The 25,091-nt window shown below is 43.9% G+C and overlaps 1 protein-coding gene across 7 annotated transcripts in view; it reads left to right on the plus strand.

The window, feature by feature from the left end:
• The window catches only part of LOC132875296 (ADP-ribosyl cyclase/cyclic ADP-ribose hydrolase 1), an 85,560-nt gene that overhangs the window by 14,477 nt on the left and 45,992 nt on the right, over window positions 1–25,091 (plus strand). For 6 of the 7 annotated variants that reach the window (XR_009651784.1, XM_060912046.1, XM_060912044.1 and 3 more), the window contains exon 2: window positions 16,570–16,699. Coding sequence is in view for 6 of the 7 variants with exons in the window: in XM_060912046.1 (XP_060768029.1) it covers window positions 16,570–16,699 (130 nt within the window). In the remaining variant the exon portion in view is untranslated. Of the gene's footprint in view, window positions 1–4,366; window positions 4,518–16,569; window positions 16,700–25,091 lie in introns of all 7 variants that reach the window. The other variant, XM_060912049.1, reaches the window with a different exon arrangement.

Genomic DNA, 25,091 nt, shown 5'->3' on the forward strand with positions numbered 1-25,091 from the left:
CCTCCCAAGCACCCTCAGACTCTGTGTCCTCCTCAGACAACATGAAGGTGGGATTGAGGAGATCCTCAAAGTATTCCTTCCACCGCCAGACGATGTCCCCAGTTGAGGTGAACAGCACTCCATCCTCACTGTAAACAGTAGGGACAGAGCACTGCTTCCCCTTCCTGAGCCACTGGACAGTTTGCCAGAATCTCTTCAAGGCCAACCGAAAATCACTTTCCGTGGCCTCACTGAACTCCTCCCACACCCGAGTTTTTGCTTCAGTGACTGCCAGAGCCGCGTTCCGCTTGGCCTGTCAGTATCTGTCAGCTGCCTCTGGAGACCCACAGGCTAACCAAGCCCGATGGGACTTCTTCTTCAGCTTGACAGCTTCCCTCACCACAGGTGTCCACCACCAGGTTTGGGGATTACTGCCATGACAGGCACTAACAACCTTGCAGCCGCAGCTCTGCACGGCCGCCTCAGCAATGGAGGTGCGGAACATGGTCCACTCTGACTCAATGCATTTGAAGCTCTGCCAGAAGTGGCAGTTGAAGATCCAATTGACAGGAGCCTTCGGCAGACGTTCCCAGCATACCCTGGGCCTGCCAGGTCTGTCTGGCCTCCTCCCCTGCCATCTGATCCAGCTCGCCACCGGGTAGTGATCCGTTGACAGCTCTGCTTCTCTCTTCACCTGAATGTCCAAGACATACAGTCGTAGATCAGATGAAACGACTACAAAGTCAATCATCGATCTACGGCCTATGGTGTCCTCGAGCCATGTGCACTTATGGACACCCTTATGCTCAAACATGGTGCCCATTATGGCCAAACCGTGCATGGCACAGAAGTCCAACAACAGAACACTGCTCGGGTTCAGATCGGGCAGGCCGTTCCTCCCAATCACACCCCTCCAGGTCTCACTGTCATTGCCCACATGAGCATTGAAGTCCCCCAGTAAAACAATGAAGTTCCCTTGTGGTGCACCATCTAGCACCCCACTCAAGGACTCCAAGAAGGCCGGGTACTCTGAGCTACCATTTGGCGCATAAGCACAAATGACAGTTCCCAGACCCAAAGGCACAGGCAAATGACCCTCTTGTTCACTGGGGAGAACTCCGATGTTAGTGTGCTAAACTGTGGGGCTACCAATAGCCCCACCCTTGCCTGGCACTGCTCACTCTTGGCAACTCCAGCATATAAGAGAGTCCAACCCCTCTTCAGGAAATTGGTTCCAGAACCCAAGATATGCTTTGAGGTGAACCCAGCTATATCTAGTCAGTACTGCTCAACCTCATGCACAAGCTCAGGCTCCTTTCCCACCAGAGAGGTGACATTCCATGTCCCAAAAGCCAGTTTTGTCAGCCGGGGATCAGTATGCCAGGGCCTCCACCTTTGGCTGCTACCGGATCCACAGTGCACCAGACCCTTACGGCACCTTCTGCGGGTGGTGGGTCCACAGGAGAGTGGTTCCGTGTTGCTCATTCAGGCTGGGCCCGGCCAGGCCCCACGGACATAGGCTCGGCCATCAGGTGCTTGCCGACGAGCCCCTCCTCCAGGCCTGGCTCCAGGGTGGGGTCCTGCTATCCCTGGTCCGGGTGAGGGCACTCAGATACCTGCTTTTCCTCTCATAAGGGTCATTCTGAACTGCTCTTTGTCTGACCTCTCATCTAGGACCTGTTTGCCTTGGAGACCCTACCAGGGGCAAATGCCCCCGACAACATAGCTTCTGGAATTCCTAAGGCACTCAAACTCCTCCAACACATTAAGGTGGCGATTCAAGGAGGGATATATATATATATATATATATATATATATATATATATATATATATATGATGCCTATAATTATATTATGCCCATTTCCACTGTTCGAGCAATAATTAAAAAAAAACATTTTTAAAAGATTTCAGCTGTTATTACAGTGATACAATGAATTGCAGTAATGAACCTGACTAGAAGAGGACACAAGTGATTTTTTTTCCCCTTGCACAGTGAGGAGGTTAAATTGGCTAAACTTTTTTCCTGTAGTTTGGGTTTGTAATATTGCCAAAGCAATACTAAAGGCAGCCATTCTGCCATTATGGTGCCACTCTGGTGCCTTTATGACATATCTGTTTGGCTGGTTTTGTTACATATTTGTAACACTGTGCTAACTCATGAGAGCGTGTAGGCAGAATTGAGGCGTGCCGGTAGAGTTGAGCATGAATAGAACAGAGATTGAGCAAGCGTGCAGGCACAGATGCATGTGCACATTTGTTCAGATAAATATATATTTTTTAATTAATTTGTATGCGGCGGCACGGTGGTGTAGTGGTTAGCGCTGTCGCCTCACAGCAAGAAGGTCCTGGGTTTGAGCCCCGGGGCCGGCGAGGACCTTTCTGTGTGGAGTTTGCATGTTCTCCCCGTGTCCGCGTGGGTTTCCTCCGGGTGCTCCGGTTTCCCCCACAGTCCAAAGACATGCAGGTTAGGTTAACTGGTGACTCTAAATTGACCGTAGGTGTGAATGTGGGTGTGAATGGTTGTCTGTGTCTATGTGTCAGCCCTGTGATGACCTGGCGACTTGTCCAGGGTGTACCCTGCCTTTCGCCCGTGGTCAGCTGGGATGGGCTCCAGCTTGCCTGCGACCCTGTAGAAGGATAAAGCGGCTAGAGATAATGAGATGAATGAGATAATTTGTATGCTTGTGAAAATCCCCACTACATCCTCAGGAATGAGGCACAAAAATAATGCCATAAAAGAAAGCCAGGTTAACCCAAAGGTTAACAATTCAATGCTTTGCTAACTGAAAGTCAACAACTGGTTCATCAGATGCTAATGAATCTGATAGCTCATGATTTACACATCTATGCATTCATAAATTCAAACCTGTTCATAATAACACAGTTCCGTGAAAACACAAAGAAACAGATCTCTCATTTCTCATTATCTCTAGCCGCTTTATTCTGTTTTACAGGGTCGCAGGCAAGCTGGAGCCTATCCCAGCTGACTACGGGTGAAACAGATCTCATCTCATCTCATTATCTCTAGCTGCTTTATCCTGTTCTACAGGGTCGCAGGCAAGCTGGAGCCTATCCCAGCTGACTATGGGTGAAACAGATCTCATCTCATCTCATTATCTCTAGCTGCTTTATCCTGTTCTACAGGGTCGCAGGCAAGCTGGAGCCTATCCCAGCTGACTATGGGTGAAACAGATTGTAGCGCGTATCGAGTGTGGGTGGAGCACAGAGGACGGCAGGACAATGCTTTGAGGCAGATAAGTCTATTTTATTTTCACAACTTTTCAGTCTAAGTACTTCCATACACACACACACACACACACACACACACACACACACACACACACACACACTTCGTCTGGTCCCGGGTTGCGCTCCCTCTCCTCTCTCTCTGCCTCCTTAAATAGGGAGCGGTTACTGGGAAAACACACACAAACACAGGTTAATTACCGTCAGGTGTAGTGATTCTGCCACTCACCTTCCCTGGCTCCACCCTCCTGTCACAGACCGGCGCTTGACCACGCCCCCGCTGCCACACAGATCTAAAATGAGAAAAGAGCTGTTATGCAATTGACTGTACAAAGAGATTTAACAAGAAATTGAAACTCTTTTAGATTTGAATCTAATGGCATGCTGCATGCAATGTTTTTTATTTATTTATTTATTTAAATTACAGCTATTAACACTTTGTTAACACTTCGTTTGTTTGCTCCATAGCAGCTTTTGTTATTGCGGCTTTCACCATCGCATTACGTAACTTGTTTGTTTGGACAAAAATCATTTCATGAACAAGGATATCCAGGATGTCAAATCAAGTCAAGTTTATTTGTATAGCGCTTTTAACAATAAACATTGTCGCAAAGCAGCTTTACAGAATTTGAACGACTTAAAACCTGAGCTAATTTTATCCCTAATCGGCTTTGTAAGAAAAAAAAAACACAGTAGAGACCCCAGCCAAGGCCAGTAGTCCCAGCAGCACTAATGATATTACTGAGCCCAAACTTAATCTGTTATCACCATCAGCCACAGAAGTTGTTATTCCATGGCGAGCAAGGTCAGATTGGACCCTTAGCCCTTAGTCACTTCATCCTGGCACCAGGCCTGAACCAAGAAAATGTCAAGGAAATCCTTTGCTTTTTGTGGTTAACTACCAGGTAAATTGGGTTCCACGAAATATATAGCTTTGACTCAGCGTGAGTATAAACCATGTTTCAGGATTTCTGTTCATGCTGCCAATATGTAGACCTGGGCTTCACAAAATTATTGGGCAAATGACACCCAAACTCCAACTCTAAGCCTTCATCACCCTCCCCTGTTTTTATTTATTTATTTATTTATTTATTTTAATTTAGGACTATTTTAACATGTGCTTGCATTTTTTTCTGACAGCTTTTCACAGAATCAGGATTTGTGCTTGAAAGGACACATCTCATTTCCACTGTCATACCCAGTTTTGAATGAATTATTTGGAATAAAACACTATGGGGTGTTTTGTTACAGGAAAATAATCTACACCAGGGTGATCTGACACAGCCTATTGGTAAGGGGAATTACTGTTACCGTTCCGAAGTGTATTATTCCTCTTATACTGCAATGGCCTGTGATGTGGTATTCCTTGCAAAGAAAGGAAATGAAAAGAAATATTTGCATACTCTATTTTTGTAGTGAACCAAAACTGTGTGACAGATGAGGCATTGTTGGTTTCTCCTCATTATTTGCTGTCATGATTGTAAATGTTTTGTTGTGGCATATTTTAAGGATCATTTTCTAGACTAGTGTTTTTCCACTGAGTCAAAATCACTTGTGGTGGTTGATGGACAAAGAAATTTGTTCATTTTTGTAGCTGACATTCTACGGTTATGCAGTGTGTCATGATGGTTAAGAAAATTAAAATAGTGCCTGCACTCTAAATCTCAAAATAATAGCACACAAAATACATTTTTGTAATTAGAGCAATATTCCTACCATTAATTTGTAAAATAAATGAATACAACACAAGATATAATTTTTCAGATTCTCACATGTGAATACACTTGTAAAACAGTACCACATGAGATCGCAACCCCTATTTCAGGAAACCCTGGTGTAGACTCTCTAGACCAGGGGTGGGCAATTATTTTTTTCCATGGGGCCACATGAGAAACAGACAATTTTGTGGAGGGCCGGACCAAAAGGCTGAACTAAATTCTGCATAATATTAATTGTATTTCTTTATATAAAGCAGTAAATAACATTGTTTTTACAAGCTGCTAAGACTGGTAAGAGTATGGAAAAAACGAGGTTGCCTTACAAAAAATGTCATTTATTCAATCATATTTCCCAAGACAATGACTAACAAAATGTGAACATTTGTACCATTTTTTTCCAGTCACATTCACCCCAAAACACAATAAAGACATCACAATATTGTCTTTCTACTCCAAATATCAAGCAAGATACATCATATTATAATAATAATGCCCACATTTGTAGTCTAATCACCTCATTTAGTGTTTTTCGCCAGAGATCGGCTTGGGCTCCGGGGCCTGCTGGTGACGTCACACTATGTGATTCGCTGGACCCTTTGAAGGATGACGTACAATTTGTGGTTGGTCTGGACAAATTACGGAAGTAGTTATCGCGGGATTAGTTTTCGTGGGATTTCATGTCATGGTCATGTCGCGCGTATTGCGTTTTTGTTGAACACAACTTCAAAATAAAAGCAATGCACATTCAGTCCATGCATGAGGTAAAATTAGAAAATACGTTTATTTTGTAATTTCTAATTAACCTTACGTGGGCCGGTCAGAATGAACCAAAGGGCCGGATGCGGCCTGCGGGCCATAAAATGCCCAGGTCTACTCTAGACTCTCTAATATGGACACCAATGATATGTTAACCACCCCCACCTTGGCACTGACTGTAGGAGGGAAATGGTCTTCTGCCCAAATGTTCCTTGCTCTAATAATTCAATGACACTAAAGCCTACCCAAAGCACTTGCTCCCGGAATTAGATTTGGCTCCAAACCAATAAAATAGTCAAATAATCTCTCATGTCCCTAGCGCCTTCAGGGTAGGGTGACCAGACATCCCTGTTTTCCGGGGACAATCCTCATTTTTGGTAGCCTGTCCTGGGCTGGAGCTGTCCCTGGAAATGTTGTTTGAAAACAGCTACCAGATTTCAGCAGACACCTTGTGTATTGTTTTGTGGAACACTTTAAGACAGACTCAGGCTGATAGCAGAGATATTCTAGAACACTGATACAGATTTTTTTTTTGGGGGGGGGGGGGGGTTGGGCACCCGGTGTGAGCCCCCCCCAACCCCTGTCAAAAATAGTTTTAGTATTGCAGATACCGAGATATGCTCGCCGTTTTTTATTTAATTAATGAGGTTTTAAAAAATGAATAAAACAAAATTGTCACGTGGGATTGAACTGAAGAGTTTATGGTATAAATGTATATTTAATAGTCGGTCCTAGCTTAGGTTTCTTCACTTGTGACATGAATGCAGTGAAAAGTGAGCTGGGCAAGTCCTGTTGGATTTTAACAGGGTGTGGGAACTTCGTGCATCAACAAAATAACATACTGTATTCCCAGACTACACTGTAGACTACATGTAAAGGGTGTGCGCCATCTTTTATGTTTATAGTATCGTTAACACGCATGTTCACAAGCCAAAATAATAAGATGCTGCAGCAGGCTTACTGCGTATACACACACACACACACACACACACACACACACACACACGTTGGCTGTTCGGCTACTACTCGTATTCATTAATAGGGTATCCCGATACCTACTATACCCTGTGTATGCACATGGGACACATGCCATTTTGGGGGTGAGCCTCACTTTGATTTTTACAACAGCAGCTTGTTATGGGTGGTGGAGGTGAAGTTTGGATCCAGGAGCAGAAAAACGCACACAGACAGTAATCCAATAAATAAGGTGATTTAATCCAGGGAACAAAAGGGTGTGGCAAAAAGGTGAGCAAACAGGACAAAAACACAAATGGCAAAAATAGTCCAGGTAAAAGGAGACAAAAACTTGACAAAAACACAAGACAGGCAAGGACAAAAATGCTAAAGCAAAAAAACATAAACAAGAAAAAACCATTAGTGCAAAAACCATGAACTAGAAAAATAGCTTGAGCAAAATCCATGAAACGCAATAGAGGCACAGAAACAGCTAGAATAGCAAAATGAGATGTTCTGGCAAAGTCAGAGTCTGAGAACGGCCTTTAAATAAGCAGCAGTAAAAACCAGGAAGTGAGTTCAGGAGAAATGGAATTTCCGTCCCGGATCGGTGCTGGCGTGGGAGATCCGTAATCTCTGGAGTGGATGTCCGGGGCGGAGCATGACAGTACCCCCCCTTCAATGAGTGCCTCCAGGCACTTTAGGAAGAGCATCGGGGTGTTGCCAGTGGAAGTCAGAGATGAGGGTTGGGTCCAAGATGAACCTGGCGGGGACCCAACTTCTCTCCTCGGAACCGTAACCTTCCCAGTCCACTAGGTACTGGAGTCCTCTGCCTCGCCGTCGCACCCTCAGCAGCTTTTTGACCATGTAGGCTTCACCGCCATCAATGAGCCTTGTAGGAGGAGGGGGTTTGGAGGGTGGGGACAAAGAGCTAGAAACCAGAGGTTTAATCTGTGACATGTGGAATGTGGGGTGGATGCGTTGCATGGTGAGTGGTAGTACCAGTCTGACAGAACATGGATTGATTACCTTGCTGATGAGGAAAGGTCCTAGGTACCTGGGAGCCAGCTTGTGGGAGATGGTTCTGAGTGGCAGGTGGCGTGTGGAGAGCATGACTCGTTGCCCCACCCGGTAGGTGGGCACCTTAGAGTGGTGTTTGTCAGCCTGCCTTTTGGATGCTAGGGCGGAGTGAATAAGTCTTCTCTGGGCCATTGCCCATGTCCTCCTGCAGCAGCATATGAAGATCTGGGCTGAGGGTACGGCGACCTCCTCCTCTTGGTTGGGGAAGAGTGGTGGTTGGTAACCTAGGGAGCACTGGAAGGGTGAGAGACCTGTGGCAGATGAAGGAAGAGTGTTTTGAGCATATTCAACCCAAGGTAAGTACTTACTCCAAGAACCGGCATCCCTGGATGCCATACACCTGAGTGCCATTTCCAAATTTTGATTCGCCCGTTCCGCCTGGCCATTGGTTTGAGGATGGAAACCTGAGGAGAGACTACAGGAGGCCCCGATAAGTTTACAGAAAGCCCTCCAGAACTGCGCAGTGAACTGAGGAACCCGGTCGGAGATGATGTCAGTGGGGAGTCTGTGTATGTGGAAAATATGGAGGATGAGTAATTTGGCGGTTTCTTTAGCTGTGGGGAGCTTGGGCAGAGGGATGAAATGGACTGACTTGGAGAAACGGTCGGTGACTGTGAGGATGCATGTGTTGCTGCCTGAGCTGGGGAGTCCTGTGACGAAGTCCAGGGCGAGGTGAGACCAGGGTCGATGAGGAGTCGGGAGGGGTCTTAGCAAGCTGGCAGGGGGTCAATTGGCTGTCTTATTCCGGACACATGTGTCGCAGGCTGCCACGAACTCCTGGACGTCTTCCTTGATGGATGGCCACCAGAAGCGTTGTTGGATAAGTGCCAGGGTTCAAACAGCTCCCGGATGACAGGCCAACTTGGAGCCATGACCCCACTGCAGCACCTGGGTTCGCACAGAACAGGGAACAAACAGAAGGTTAGGTGGTATGTTGCTTGAGTTACCTTCTCCGGGGTCCTGCTCCAGGGCCTTCTGCACTAATGTCTCCACCTCAAGTAGGGCGGTCCCCACCAGATAGTGTGGAGGGAGGATGGTTTTGGGTATCCTAGACTCCTCCTGGTGGGAAGAGAATATCCTGGACAGGGTGTCGGGTTTGCTGTTCTTGGAGCCTGGGCAGTAGGAGAGCATGAAACGGAAGCAGGAGAAGAAGAGAGACCATCGGGCTTGCCATGAATTGAGATGTTTGGCGGACTTGAGGTATTCTAAATTCTTGTGGTCAGTCCAGACAAGGAAGGGGAGATCCGACCCCTCGAGCCAGTGCCTCCACTCCTCCAAGGCAAGCTTGACGGCCAACAGATCTCTGTCACCGATGTCATAGATTCATTCAGCAGGGGACAGCCAGCGAGAGAGGAAGGAGCAGGGGTGGACCTTGTCATCACTGGCCCTCTGGGAGAGAATGGCTCTGACCCCTGACTCAGAAGCGTCAACCTCCACAATGAACTGTTTGGCTGGATTGGGTATGGTGAGAATGGGTGCTGTGGTGAACCTGCACTTGAGCATGGAGAAGGCCTTCTCTTCTTCCTCCCCCCACTTGAACAGGGTCCTGATCGAGGTCAACGCCATGAGAGATCCGGCCACCATGCTGAAGTCGCGGATGAAACGCCTGTAGAAATTGGTGAACCCCAGGAAATGCTGGAGCTCTCGTCGCAAGGATGGGGTGGGCCAATCAGTGACTGCCTCGAGCTTGAGGGGGTCCATCTGGATCCTTGCCGGGAAGATGATGAATCCCAGAAATGAGACAGAGCTCTGGTGAAATTCGCTCTTTTCCGCCTTGACGAACAACTTGTTCTTTAGCAGGTGCTGGAGGACCTGTTGAACATGACCCCGATGTTCCTCTAGGGAGCAGGAGAAGATCAGGATGTCATCCAGGTACACGAAAATGAAGATGTTGAGGATGTCCCTTAGGATGTTGTTAACGAGTACCTGGAAGACTGCAGGCGCATTGGTCAGGGCGAAAGGGACCACGAGGTACTTGTAGTGACCAGTTAAAGGCCATTTTCCACTTGTCCCCCTCCCTGATCCTGACGAGATGGTATGCATTGCGGAGATCTAGCTTAGTAAATACCTTAGCTCCCTGGAGCAGTTCGAAGGCAGTGGTCATGAGTGGTAGTGGGTAGCAGTTCTTGACCGTGATGGTGTTGCGACCATGATAGTCAATGCAGGAGCAGAGCGACTTGTCCTTCTTTTCCATGAAGAAGAATCCCACCCCTGCTGGGGAGGAGGAAGGGCGGATGATCCCAGCTGCCAAGGACTTGGAAATGTCCTTTTCCATGGCTTGCATTTCAATGGGAGAGAGAGCAGAGTCGTCCTTTGGGTGGCGTTGTCCCAGGTAGGAGTTCGATACCACAGTCATAGGGTCTGTGAGGAGGGAGGAACACTGCTCGGGTCTTGCTGAAGACGAGTTTAAGGTCCAGATATTCCGGAGGCACATGAGAGAATTCGCTGGCTAAAGGCTGCGGTGGTTTGGCGGGAGGCAGAGCGGAATTCAGACAGGAAGCTAGGCAGGACTGGCTCCAGCCCAGGATAGTGTTGTCAGCCCAGTTTAGGTGGGGGTTGTGCTGCGTTAACCATGGTAATCCTAGGACGATGGGTACGTGGGGGTCGTTCATGACGTGAAGCTGGATGGTTTCTGAATGGTTGCCGGAAATCCTCAGGGTGAGTGGGGCGGTAAGGTGGGTGATGGTGGTCAAGCCGGTGCCATTGAGTGTCAGGACAGTGAGAGGGACGTCAAGAGCGAGTAGCGGAATTCCCAGATGCTTGGCGGTGGCGGAGCAGATCAGGTTCCTGTCCGCCCCGAGTCGACGAGGGCCAGGAGGTGGTGTCCCAGCTGACTGCAGTAGAAGCAGGCCCCCGTCCTCCGCCGGTGATGTCATTCCTCCACAGACACCCGAACCCGGTCTACCTGCATGGGTTCGATGGACACGGCGGGATGTGGAGAGGAGGTGAAGCTGGGGCGGTTCTTCTCTCTTCTCCGTGAGTTCAGGAGAGATGGAATTCCCATCCCAGATCCGGATTGGTGCTGGCGTGGGAGATCCATAATCTCCAGAGTGGATGTCCGGGGTGGAGCATGACACAGCTGGATAGGTCTGGGAGAGATGTTGATTTTTGTGACGGCTCTGAAGAAAATCTGCTTGAAATCCCCTGAGTCTTGGGAACTAAGACTTATTATAGGACTTCTTTACATGCAACTCACACAATCATTGTATAGTTATCTCTAACGCGGCTGTGACAAACCAGACGCTTGCGGATTAAAAATAAACTCAATGCTTTAATGAACACAGTGAGAGAAGACAATGTACAAAAGCCAGGCCAGGTCAATACTGAGAAACCTAATACAGTAACGAGGGCTAGACAAATCGTGGTCGGGAAACGGGCAATAGTCCAAGAACCGGGAATCAGAAAAGCACAGGCAAGATAAACACAAGGGCTAGGCAAATCGGAGTCGAAAAACAGGCGTGGACTGAGAAACCGGGGAGCAAGAGAGATGAGCAAGCATCTAACACAAGGATAGATAGAGAGATAACACAAGGGCTAGGCAAAACAGGAATAAACTGGAAGGCAAAAAGGGTCATACACAGGAATGCAATCAGAAATAGAAACGCTCAGTAGGCTCACGAAAATGTGGAGGCAATATTGTGCAAAGGGTAAAACAAACAGAGGGGTATAAATACAGATATAAACAAAGAGGTACAGGTGATGATAATTAGAACTCAGGGAAGAAGCCACTCCTAGGAAGTGGCTCTGGGTTGGCTGATGGAGTGCACATGTTAGTGACAGGTGTGTGAGGGGGATTGTGGGAAGTGGAGTCCTGAGTGTTAGGTGAGCCCAGGAGTGTGATAGTAAACCCCCCCCCCCCCCCCCCCCCCCCCAAGGAGACCAAGGAGGCCGAGGGACGAGGGCGACCAAGACGACCACCGACCACACTGCCGGGAACACTCCTGAGCGAGCCATCAAAACTGCCACGGTACTGGACAGAGGGTCGTCGCTGCGGATGACTTTTGGGACCATTGCTGCGCAGACTGCTGGGAGGGCTTGACCCATGGTGCCTGGGACGGCCCCTAGGCTGAGGCATGGGCTTCTCTGGATGACGCTGATGGAACTCCTCCACCAGCCCCGGATCCAGTATATCTCACGTGGGAACCCAGCTATGCTCCTCGGGCCCATAGCCCTCCCAGTCCACAAGGTACTGCAGAGTCCCTCCTCTCCTTCTGGAGTCCAGCAACTGGTGGACAACATACACTGGGGTACCTTCTATGTCCACGGGAGGTGGGGGCGTGACATTGGGTTTGGCTTCATCTAACGGACCTGAGACGACAGGTTTCAAGAGAGATGTGAGGTTAATTAATGGTAACCTAAAGCAGTTGCTCAATAGGCCGACAGTGCACTCAGTGAGGAAAATCCCACTTTTTATGCAATGCATGATCAAAATACATGAAAACCAGAAATGTCCCCTCTTTTTATTACAAAGTTGAAAACATTTGATGTTTTAATGATATTTTCACTGCCGAAAAGAAAATGTCCCCAGTTTTCTTCTCAGAAATCTGGTCATCTTACCTCAGGGAGAAGTTTAATTTGAATTTGCACATTGTGGCTCAGCTACTTCTGTCTCCTTCAAGAGTGCTAGAACATGAGGGCATGTATTTTGGGAGCTTTTAAACTTATATCAGTGTATACAGCAGGTGCCTGTTTATAGCAGGTGCCCTCTATCCATTACACTAACCATGAGTCAAACAAGACCTCTGCCTCTTGTTTTGGAGACCTTTAATGGCTTTCCGCATGGATGCAGAAAGTATGCTCATCTGGAAGTAGTGTCATTGAAGACATCATTTTTGGCTAATTGTCACCTCAGCAAAGAACTGGGAGAACTTTACGCCTCAGTGAAAAGCTCACCCTGCTTGTGCTGGCAACTGGATGCTGACCTTCCCTGAGGCTAAACTCAGGGTTCCTGCCTCAGATTATGGATCTAAGATGGGATCTACTAGATACACAGCTTCAGTTCTGAGTGATTACAAACCATGCTACAAGATTTGTGCTCATGCAACCAAGGTCTAAGTTTTCTAGAAGCTGAGGACACCAACGATGTGTCAGCTGCCTTGGAACTGACTGTAGCAAGGACGTGGTCTTCAGTACCCATGTTCCCTGCTCTGTTCATGTGTGCTTGCAAGCAGTTTGATTTGGTCACATACCTGCCATTGTTAATTGTAGTGTGTCACTGGTGGCTTCACCACATAAATGGCTATGTTCAACCAAAATGCTGAATATAGATGCAATGCCTACAGGAGCCATCACTCCAATCTGTATCCATTGATCCTTGTGTGGTTAATCTGAAGTTAAAAAGGGTTACAGACATAACCAAAAATTATATTTAAGTCAAATTTATTTGACACAATTTAGTTAGTTGACCTCATAATGTCATTAGGATGTTTTAACTGTGTTTACATCTGACCTCATAAGTAAAATTTTAGAATAAATGAAACTCTTTAAATACTGTACATATGAATGCTTCTACAAACCAGTTATTAACCTGTTATTGTTACCTGTTTCCTGTGTTAGAGAACACTTACAATGTTATATTGACATTGCTAGGAGTTTGCAAGACAGGTGCACGCCTTTGATTGGCCAAAGTGGAATGTTTTCATGTGAAATTGTCTACCATAGATTGTTGTCCTCTTGCCATTTTTGTCATTTTGTTTTTCAGATGTTTGATGTTTGTTATATGTTTTCATGCAGGGAAAGGATTGGATTTATTGTTAATATGTTTAATAAATGATTGTACTAAAAACAATTGTTGAATATTTGTGAAAAAATATTTACTGACACTGTTCTTAAGTTTGTTTTTTTCCAAGTTCAAGTTTATTCAAATTTTAGCTAAATAAGTATAATAAATTACACACCCACATATAGCTAAGTAGCTAGTCTAGGCGGGTTTGTAAATACAAATATTAAATATAATATCTAAAAGCTTCTGTAGGAAATTTTATACAAAACAGATTTTCCCTTTTTCCTTTACAAGAAGACAAATTCTCCTCTTCCCTTCTCTTCTTTACAAAAACAATATTTTTTACAAAACAAAACAAATTTTATTTTACAAAACAGATTTTCCAACAAAATATAGATTTTGACAAAATCTAGATCTGTAAATATATATAAGATGAATATTTAAAATATTTATATTATTAAGAACTACAACAGGTTATCAAAGTCAATTTTGTATCCTGACTTGGTTATGCAACTTAAAAGAAATTATTTAATATATTTGCAAAAATTCTTTTTAGGTTGTGTTCTAATATGGTCAGGTATTCTGTTCCATATACAAACACCAATGCGAGAAAAATAATTTTTTTGGATGTCTGTTCTTGAATACTGGAAATAGATTTTTAGAGGTTGATGACCTTGTATTATAGGAATGAACCGACTCAACAAAAGAGAATAAATTATGGATATTTGAAGGAGCATGGTTGGAAACTACATCATACATTAATTTCGCAATGGACTCAATAAAATTTGATGTAATGGGAAGGACATTCTCTCTCTTAAATAGAGGTATAGCACTTTCACTCTTATTGGCAAAATAAGTCTGAGTGCTTTATTTTGCAATATAAGCAATTTATTTAAACTAAATTTTTTTGGCTTGTCGCCTTATATTAACAGTGGCGATCCTAGAGTGATTTACTCCCCGGGCGAAACCCCCTGCTGGCGCCCCCCCCCCCCCCCCCCCCCGTCTTTTTTTTTTTCGGGGTTTTTTTTTGGGGGACCTTTTTTTTTTTGGGACCGTTTTTTTTTTTTCGCGCCCACGCTCGTGCCCCCCCCCCTGCGTTGGGCTCTGTATTAGCCAACAGAATGTTAACAGCTTTACATGGTCATTTAAACATTTCTCGTCGTGTGTTGTACGTCGCGGACACGGCCCGTTATAAATTTGCTGTTACCAGAATGGCAATGATCAAGTTGTAATGTATTACTTAAGACTCTGTGTAATGTCATAGTAGTGTAGTACTATGGTAGTAAAGTCTTTTTGATGACTAGTACAACGTTCCGCTGGCGGGATTGTGCATATTATGGGGGGCTATGACAAGTTAGGCACACACACACACTGATGACGTCACCTGCGCAACTTTGGTATCGAGGGCTACCGCATGACGTCACCGCGCCGCGAGATTTTGTTAAGCGCCATATTGGAAGACCAAGTACACATCTATGCAAGTACATACATTCATAAAACAAACTACACCTGAAATGTAGCCAGGGCCGGTTCTGCCCTAATCTGGACCCGGGTGCAACATCGCGTAACCCCCCCCCCCCCAAAAAAAAAAACCCCACCAGTCTAAATCAGGACAACCATCACATAACTATAAACATTTTATATCAACTATTTTAACTAAATGGGCTATAATAAATAAGCCTGCAGGCAGCCACGGTGGGCTGCCTCAGAAAAGTAACCATTCAATGACACAACTGAAAGCCTGCAGCCATGGCAGGCTGCCTCAGAAAAGTAACCATTTGTCCTACCTTAAAACTCGTTTTGCATTTTCTGCCTCCTTTTTTGTATTTTCGACCCTCCATTTATTTTCTTTCCTTTTCTGAAAACCCGATTTGTGTCCAGACATTTTGTTCTGCTACCAACGAACTAACTCGTCAGGTCTCGTCTCTCGAGCCCGCGATGATTCCTGTGGGAAGGGCAACAGTTGATACATTTTTACAAACAGCCAATAAACAGCCAATAGGGAGGTTGCAACGTTCAGGCTCTCCTTTGCTCAGAGACACTCAGTAATGCACTTATTCTCTGTCTCCTGGCAGAAAGCTCCTTGGTTTGCTTGTGTCTCAATCACAGCTGGTATTCTGTAGAAAGACTTCTTTTCACCTTTCCCATCAGCTTTGTTGGAACACCCTAACACAGCACAAAAGTTTACCATTGTAGGTTTATGATGAATCAAGTGCCTCGTGAGTTTAAATTCCGCGCGCTGCCGTTATTTCCCCCTAATCACGAGTTTGTTGGTCTTCCAATATGGTGCAGGGTTTGTTTACTTCCGGTTTCTGGTGACGTCAGTGAAAAGGGTCTATTGGGCTTCCCCATCCAAAATGTTCACACACACACACACACACCCGCCCATCTTGGTTTTTTTTTCGGGTTTTTTTTTGGTGGGGACCTTTTTTTGGGGGGGGGGGGGACGTTTTTTTTTTTTTTGCGCCCGCGCTCGTGCCCCCCCCCCCCCCACGATGCCGCCCCGGGCGGCTGCCCGGTTGGCCCGCCCCCAGGACCGCCCCTGTATATTAATGCCATAAGAAAGCTACAGTTGAACAAGTGCTTTATATATCATCAAAAGTGTTGAAGAAGAAATGTAATGTCTCAGTTTGGCAAATAAACCAACTGTTTTAATAATTTTATTACTAACATAGTTGATATGAGGTTTCCAAGTTAGGTTTTTATCAATTAAAGGACCTAAATACTTGACATACTCTTTACTCTCAAGTGAGACAAATTTATTACATGTATTATCAAACATTTTTATATTTACAACTGTGGGCAGTTTCTTCTGATAATGGTGAAAAATAACAAAATTCAATTTTTTAAAATTTAAGTAAGCTTGTTCGTTGCAAGCCATTCTTGAAGTTGCAACTGATCATTTACAGTAAATACAAGTGTTTTAATATTTTTATTAGAGTATAAAATGTTAGTGTCATCAGCAAAAATGTTAAATTTGAATAGGTTAGAGGAAACATATATCATTAATATATATTAATGTTCACTTTGTATGTCTTTAGTCTCCTTTTCAGACCAATCTGTAATAGATTTCTGCTTGTGAAAATGGGTAATTTTCTCTTTTTGTTCTTCAGGGAGAATGACTGCAAAATAATCTGGGGGGCTTTTGAGCAGGCCTACATCATGAGAGATCCGTGTGATGTTCCTCCTGAGGCGTATGAGCCTCTAATAAATTCAATCAAACAGGATGTTGCCTGTAATACTGTAAGTATATTGTACCCTTACTCTAAAGCATGTTTGTTTCATTATTTGTAAATACATTTACTTTTGGCCACGCTTATACTGAGTCTCTTGCTGGCCTGTGAGAGGAGCTCCTCATTTGCAGTCATTCCTGTATGATGATATGCCATACACCCAAAAAGCACAGTTCTTTGCCATTTGAGTATTGGTTCCAAAGGATAAATAATAAATAAATATTAATCTCATCTCATCTCATTATCTCTAGCCGCTTTATCCTGTTCTACAGGGTCGCAGGCAAGCTGGAGGCTATCCCAGCTCACTACGGACAAAAGGCAGGGTACACCCTGGACAAGTTGTCAGGTCATCACAGGGCTGACACATAGATACAGACAACCATTCACACTCACACCTACAGCCAATTTAGAGTCACCAGTTAACCTAACCTGCATGTCTTTGGACTGTGGGGGAAACCGGAGCACCTGGAGGAAACCCACGCGGACACAGGAGAACATGCAAACTCCGCACAGAAAGGACCTTCTTGCTGTGAGACGACAGCGCTAACCACTACACCACCATGCTGCCAATAATAATCTCATCTCATCTCATCTCATCTCATCTCATCATCTCTAGCCGCTTTATCCTGTTCTACAGGGTCGCAGGCAAGCTGGAGCCTATCCCAGCTGACTACGGGCAAAAGGCGGGGTACACCCTGGACAAGTCGCCAGGTCATCACAGGGCTGACACATAGACACAGACAACCATTCACACTCACATTCACACCTACGGTCAATTTAGAGTCACCAGTTAACCTAACCTGCATGTCTTTGGACTGTGGGGGAAACCTGAGCACCCGGAGGAAACCCATGCGGACATGGGGAGAACATGCAAACTCCGCACAGAAAGGCCCTCGCTGGCCACGGGACTCGAACCCGGACCTTCTTGCTGTGAGGCGACAGCGCTAAACACTACACCACCGTGCTGCCCCGCCAACAATAATAATAATAATAATAATAATAATAGCAAACGGATTAACCTAGTGCCTACAACCCTGCATGCAGAAAAGTGACGAATGGAATTGCACAATCGATCCAGGGTTCAGAAGGAATTCTTCACTGTGAAAACAAATCTGTGATTATGAGCCACTCTCCCAAAAATTCCAGAATCATTCCTGAATTTGAACTCAGGTATTTGGACTAAGTATGAAAACACCATTAAAGTCTGTTTATCCCAAAAATTGAAAGGGGAGAAAATTGCATTATACATTCCATTTTGACTCCACTGAAAGACAACAACGCATTGATTGTTTAAAAGCCACTACTATTAATATTTAGTATAAATACACAGGTGATTATAAGCAATCGCATGCACTCATTGGTTGAGAAAATCTGACTATTTCTCGACAGTCATCTTGAGTAACTCAGCAAAATGGTGGCTAATCGCTTTGTCACTTTAATTGAGGAAGAATGACAAATTATGAAAGAAAATGCTGTTCCTAAAAGCACTAAAGATGCTATGAAGTTTGCTCTAAAACTATTCAAAGGTAAGATGGAATTATGATTTATTTTATCTATTTCAAAACAAATTATTTTATGTGACTCGACATAGATAAGTGACACAAGTCTGCACTGCACCATTATTACATTTGCATGTAGCTTTTGAAGTTTGAAATAAATTATTTTTAATACGAGTTTTTTAAATAACCACTTGTATATTTATAATAAAACAATTATCTGCCTCAGGCTCAGTGAATATTCACTTCACCTTCAGTGAATAATTGTTATTTATTCAATCCACATTCACTGGATATGAGCAATCACACACTCTGATTGGCTATTCTACTACTAGGATATCAGCTCATATACCGTGAGTAGAGAAAAACAAAATGGTGGAGCACATCAAGTCAGATACAGTTAGGCCCAGAAATATTTGGACAGTGACACAATCTTCATGATTTGGGCTCTGCATGCCACCACATTAGATTTGAAATGAAACAACTACAACAGAATTGAAGTGCAGACTTTAAGGTTTAATTCAAGGGGTTGAACAAAAATATGATTAAACATGTAGGAACTGTAGCTATTTTTATACAAACGCTCCTCATTTCAGGGGCTCAAAAGTAATTGGACAAATAAACATAACCCTAAGTAAAATGTTACTTTTCAATATTTTGTTGAGAATCCTTTGCAGGCAATGACTCCCTGAAGTCTGGAACCCATGGACATCACCAAATGCTGGGTTTCCTCCTTTGTGATGCTTTGCCAGGCCTTTACTGCAGCTGTCTTCAGTTGTTGCTTGTTTGTGGGTCTTTCTGCCTTAAGTTTTGTCTTGAGCAAGTGAAATGCATGCTCGATTGGGTTGAGATCTGGTGATTGACTCGGCCATTGCAGAATATTCCACTTCATTGCTTTAAAAAACTCCTGGGTTGCTTTTGCAGTATGTTTTGGATCATTGTCCATCTGTACTGTGAAGTGCCGTCCAATCAACTTTGCTGCATTTGGCTGAATCTGAGCAGAAAGTATATCCCTATACACTTCAGAATTCATCCTGCTGCTTCTGTCTTTTGTCACATCATCAATAAACACAAGTGACCCAGTGCCATTGGAAGCCATGCATGCCCATGCCATCACACTGCCTCCACCATGTTTTACAGAAGATGTGGTGTGCTTTGGATCATGAGCTGTTCCAATTCTTCTCCAAACTTTCTTCTTCCCATCATTCTGGTACAGGTTGATCTTAGTCTCATCTGTCCAAATAATGCTGTTCCAGAACTGTGCTGGCTTCTTCAGGTGTTTTTTGGCAAAGTCAATTCTGGCCTTTCTATTTTTGAGGCTGATTAATGGTTTGCACCTTGTGGTGAATCCTTTGTATTTATTCTCATGAAATCTTCTCTTTATGATAGACTTAGATAGTACTGATACACCTACTTCCTGGAGAGTGTTCTTCACTTGAGTGGATGTTGTGAAAGGGTTTTTCTTCACCATGGAAAGGATTCTGCGATCATCCACCACTGTTGTCTTCCGTGGATGTCCAGGCCTTTTTGAGTTCCCAAGCTCACCAGTGCACTCTTTTTTTTTCTCAGAATGTACCAAACTGTTGATTTGGCCACTTCTAACATTTCTGCTATCTCTCTGATGGATTTCTTCTTTTTTTCAGCCTCAGGATGGTCTGTTTCACCTCCATTGAGAGCTCCTTTGACTGCATGTTGTGTGTTCACAGCAACAGCTTCCAAATGCAAATGCCACACCTGGAATCAACTCCAGACCTTTTAACTGCTTAATTGATGACAGGTTAATGAGGGAAGAGCCCATGCAGCCTTGTTATTTTTTTTGCAGCCTTCTGAGTCAAGTGTCCAATTACTTTTGGTCCCTTGAAAAAGAGGCGGCTACGTATTAAAGAGCTGTAATTCCTAAACCCTTGCTCCAAATTGGATGTGAATACTCTCAAATTGGGTTGAATACTCTAAGATTGGGTTGAGATCTGGTGATTGACTCGGCCATTGCAGAATATTCCACTTCATTGCTTTAAAAAACTCCTGGGTTGCTTTTGCAGTATGTTTTGGATCATTGTCCATCTGTACTGTGAAGCGCCGTCCAATCAACTTTGCTGCATTTGGCTGAATCTGAGCAGAAAGTATATCTCTATACACTTCAGAATTCATCTGGCTGCTTCTGTCTTTTGTCACATCATCAGTAAACACTTATACATTTTAAAGAGCTGTAATTCCTAAACCCTTGCTCCAAATTGGATGTGAATACTCTCAAATTACAGCTGAGAGTCTGCACTTTAAGCCCATATTGATTATATAATTGTATCCTGAATATGTTTTCGTAAATAACTAAAATAACAAAACTTGTGTCACTGTCCGAATATTTTTGGGCCTAACTGTATATCACTTTATTATCAAGTATTTAAAAGAAACAGAAATAACTTAAAGAACACAGGTGTTTCAAGCATATTTCTATTTTAATTTTGATAATTATGATCTATAGCACAAAAAACTCACAAAATATGAGAATGTTTCTTTTCAAGTTTGAGTAAAACAGTATAAATACCATATATCTCTCTGTCTAGTTCAGTACACACAACCACAATCATGGTGAAAACTGCTGACTTGACAGTTGTCCAGAAGACAATCATCGACACCCTCCACAAGGAGGGTAAGCCACAGAAGGTCATTGCTGAAAAGGCTGGCTGGAAAAGGTGCACAAGTAACAGGGATGACCGCAGCCTTGAGAAGACTGTCAAGAAAAGTTGATTCAAGAACTTGGGAGAGCTTCACAAGGAGTGGACTGAGGCTGGTGTCAGTGCATCAAGAGCCACCACACACCAATGTTTTTAGGAAAGAGACTACAACTGTTGCATTCCTAATATCAAGCCACTCCTGAACCAGAGACAAAATCAGAAGCGTCTAACCTGGGCTAAGGAGAGAAAGAACTGGACTATTGTTCAGTGGTCTAAAGTCATCTTTTCACATGAAAGTAAATTTTGCATTTCATTTGGAAATCAAGGTCCTACAGTCTGGAGGAAGAGTGGAGAGGCACAGAATCCAAGGTGTTTGAAATCCAGTGTGAAGTTTAGTCTGTGATGATTTGGGGTGCCATGTCATCTGCTGGTGTTGGTCCACTGTGTTTTATCATGCCCAAAGTCAACACAGCTGTCTCCCAGGAGATTTTAGAGCACTTCATTGTTCCATCTGTTCACGTGTTTTATGGAGATGCCAAGGTCCTTTTCCAGCAGGACTTAGCACCTGCCCACAGTACCAAAACTACTACCAAATGGTTTCCTGACCATGATATTCCTGTGTTTGATTGGCCAGCCAACTTACCTGACCTGATCCCCATGGAAAATCTATGGGGTATTGTCAAGAGGAAGATGAGAAACACCCGACCCAAAAATACAGACAAGCTGAAGGCTGCTATCAAAGCAACCTGGGCTTCAGTAATACCTCAGCAGTGCCGCATGCCAGTTACCTCCACATTGATGCAGTAATTCATGGTAAAGGAGCCCCAACCAAATACAGGACATAATGAAAGCATGAACCAGAGTTTATGCATCATTATTAGACAGGAATGGGTGAAAGAGTGCAGTGTTATGGAGGTGAAAGAAAGCAGTCTTGGTGAGGCATTTAATATGTGAGTCGAAATTGAGATCTGGGTCAAATAGTATGCAAAGATTTTTGATCATTCTTGCAGGGTTAACAGGCACACCATCAATGCTAACTGAAAGATTGGAATATTTAGGATGTGAGGATTTGGGGACAATCAGTAGGACTTCTGTTTTATCAGAGTTTAGCTTGAGAAAGTTGTCATGTCTCCAGAGTTTTAAATCAGAAATGTTAGTTTACTGAGGGGAGGGGGAGGTTGAGATACTACTGAATATCATCAGCGTAACAGTGAAAGTTAAGGCTATGAATATGGATTATCTAGCCAATAGGTAGGATGTAGATTAAGAAGAGGAGGGGCCCAAGTACAGAACCCTGGAGGACACCACATGTGATTGGAGAAATGAAGGACTTGTGTGGACCAAGTGTGATAAACTGTTGTCTGTTAGTGAGATATGACCTGAACCACTGTAAGGCTAAATCAGATATTCCAATGGAGGAGAGATGAGAAATGAGAACATTGTGATTGACCGTGTCAAAAGCTGCACTTGAGGATATTGAAAAATCCATTATCAGCTGACTGGAGGAGCTTGTTAACCATACGTAGAACTGTCTCAGTGCTGTAGTGCTTACGGAAGCCGGATTGAAATGGATCATAGAACGAGTTAGTAGTCAGAAAGGATTGAAGTTGGGAAGCAACAACCCTTTCCATTACTTTGGCTAGAAAGGGGAGATTTGAAATAGGTGCATACATGTCAACCTTTGGTCAATCAAACCTGTATAACCAACCTCCAAAATCCGTATTTCCCTTATAAAATCCTTATAAGATGCAAATTAAAATAATTTACCTAAAATTTGAATGATAATTAACAATGATATATCCCAGTTACTTTTTATTCAATATTAATAACAATAAACCTTCAGAATGAATACAAAGCTCCAATGTTTGACAAAAACACAAAGTGTCACTCTAATGTTCTGAATTGTACTCCATGACAGCTTTTTTTAGCACTCCGCACCAATACCTCACTAGGCTGCATGTCACAGCAAGTGTCTGTGTTGATTTTGCCGGAGTGCCCATTCAGAATCTTTTCAGTCGCTAGTGAAAGTCGCTCAGGTGGAAATATGCTTTTCAAACAAAATGCTACTTCCCGGTTGGCGGGATTCTCGCAATGCGGTGTGCGCATGATCAGAAGTGGAACGAAATCTCGCTACCACAAGATAACGCGCGATTTCATAAGACTCTTTACTGGCTGTTTGTGCTTTCTGTGGTGTACAGTATGTTTGTAAATGTTATGCACTCTTTTATCATCGTGGGAATTGATTATAGCTCTAAATAAATATTGAAGTTTTTTTAAAGAATCCATATAACTTTATTTGTATGCCCGTATACTACATTTATTGAATCAAATCCGTATAAAATACGGACATTCCGTATAGGTTGACATGTATGTAGGTGTATAGTTGGAGAGAGAAGTTGGATTGAGCTCGGGTTTCTTAAGGATAGGGATTACTGCAGCAGTTTTGAGGGCAGTAGGAATAAAGCCAGAGGAGAGATGAATTTACAGCAATAGGTGTGTTCAATATAGTTGAACAGGCCTTAAGTAGTGGGGTGGGAGCAGGGTCAAGCTGACAGGAGGAAGGATTACACTTAGAGATGAGATCAGAAACAGAGGAAGAGCCAACAGGAGTGAAACAGGTGCATTTTGTGAAAGGGGCAGGGAAAATAATAGGGCAGAGTGAATAAGAAGAGGGAAAAAAGAGCGATAAATTTGACTGATTTTGGATTCAAAACAGTGCAGGGAAGCCTCACGCTGCTCAACTGTATGAGAGCAGGCTGGCACAGTAGGTTTAAGGAGTTTGTTAATAATGTTGAAAAGTTATTTTGGCCTAGATTTTGAGCAATGATGGAGGAGTAGTGGTAGGAGCAGGCAGCATTTAGGGCATCCCTATACATTTGGATGTGCTCAGTGTAAAGTAGTAAGTGGATAGTAAGGCCAGTTTTCTTATAAAGGCGCTCAAGACACTGGCCAGATGCCTTCATTGACCTAGGTTCAGGGGTGTACCAGGGACAGAAGCGAGAGGCAGGGACAGTTAGGGGAGTAACATCATTAAGCAAACCAGAGATTGTGTCATTGTAAAGGGAACCCATACTGTCAAGGGAAGAAAGTTTATGGAGGTCAGACAGGATGAGGACTGAAGAGAAGCAGCAAACAGATTGTGATCAACAGACCTAACATTATGATAGGTGACAGAAATTTTCCCTAAGTGTGGAGGAGGAGTTAAATAAAAACTGCATTCAATGAGATTATGATCTGAAATACCAGGCACTGAGCCAAAGACTAAGATATCATTCAAACCAGTAGAACAGAGTAAATCAAGAGTATGACCAGGGATGTGAGTAGGAAAATCAACATGCTGTGTCGAGTACTTTGTATCAACATGAATGTTGTCACCACGTACAATTATGTTAGTACATAGGGATGAGATAATTGTGAGTAGTTCATTAAATTCAGACAATAAGCGAGCAACAAGTTTAGGAGGGCAAGAGACTAGCAACAACAGCAGAGGAGGGGAGAAGGCAACCTTCAAGGCAATATATTCAAAGGACATAACATTGAATACTGAGAGTTCTTTGACAGTTAAAACAGAGTGGTAAACCACAGCCACACCACCTACTCTCCCTTGTAATTGGAGTTTTGAAAGGTAGCTGTAGTCAAGGGGAGTCAGCATGGGAGACGCACTTCCTGCTTCCTGAGTTGTTCGTGCCGAGTCCTTTTTTCCTGCGAGTGCCAGCGTTAATTACTAATCCTTTTTTAACTTTTTTTCTACAAATAAATTTCCAGTATCCTCTTCATTTTTATTGTACTGTCGCTTTCATTTTTGTACTTTTCACTTTCGCTTTCCTTTTTCCGTTTTTTTCCCCCGTTTTTTTCTCTTTCTTTTTTCGGAAGAACGCCGAGACCGGAAGCTTTCTTTTTCTCTCCTCCTGTGTAAAGACCACAAGCGGAGGCCATCCACATCTGATCTGCTTTAATATCAACAGATCTTCATTTAAGGTACGTGAATCTTTTCATCATGGCACACCTTCAGCTTGTTCAGTGTGCTGAGTGCAGGATGTTTAGTCATTCTTCCTCCGTCACTAGCGATAGCTTTATTAGCTTTACTTGTGATAAGTGCAGATTAGTTAGCTCTCTGACGGAGAAGATTACAGTGCTAGAAGCGCGTGTCCAGGCTTTAGAGCAGGTTAGTGAGCGTGAGAACAGTGTAGTTTCTGCTAGGGAAAGTCTGGACGCCCTAGGTGGAGTTAGCAAT

This window comes from Neoarius graeffei, chromosome 27 (assembly GCF_027579695.1).
Source record: "Neoarius graeffei isolate fNeoGra1 chromosome 27, fNeoGra1.pri, whole genome shotgun sequence".
Taxonomy (NCBI): Eukaryota; Metazoa; Chordata; class Actinopteri; order Siluriformes; family Ariidae; genus Neoarius; species Neoarius graeffei.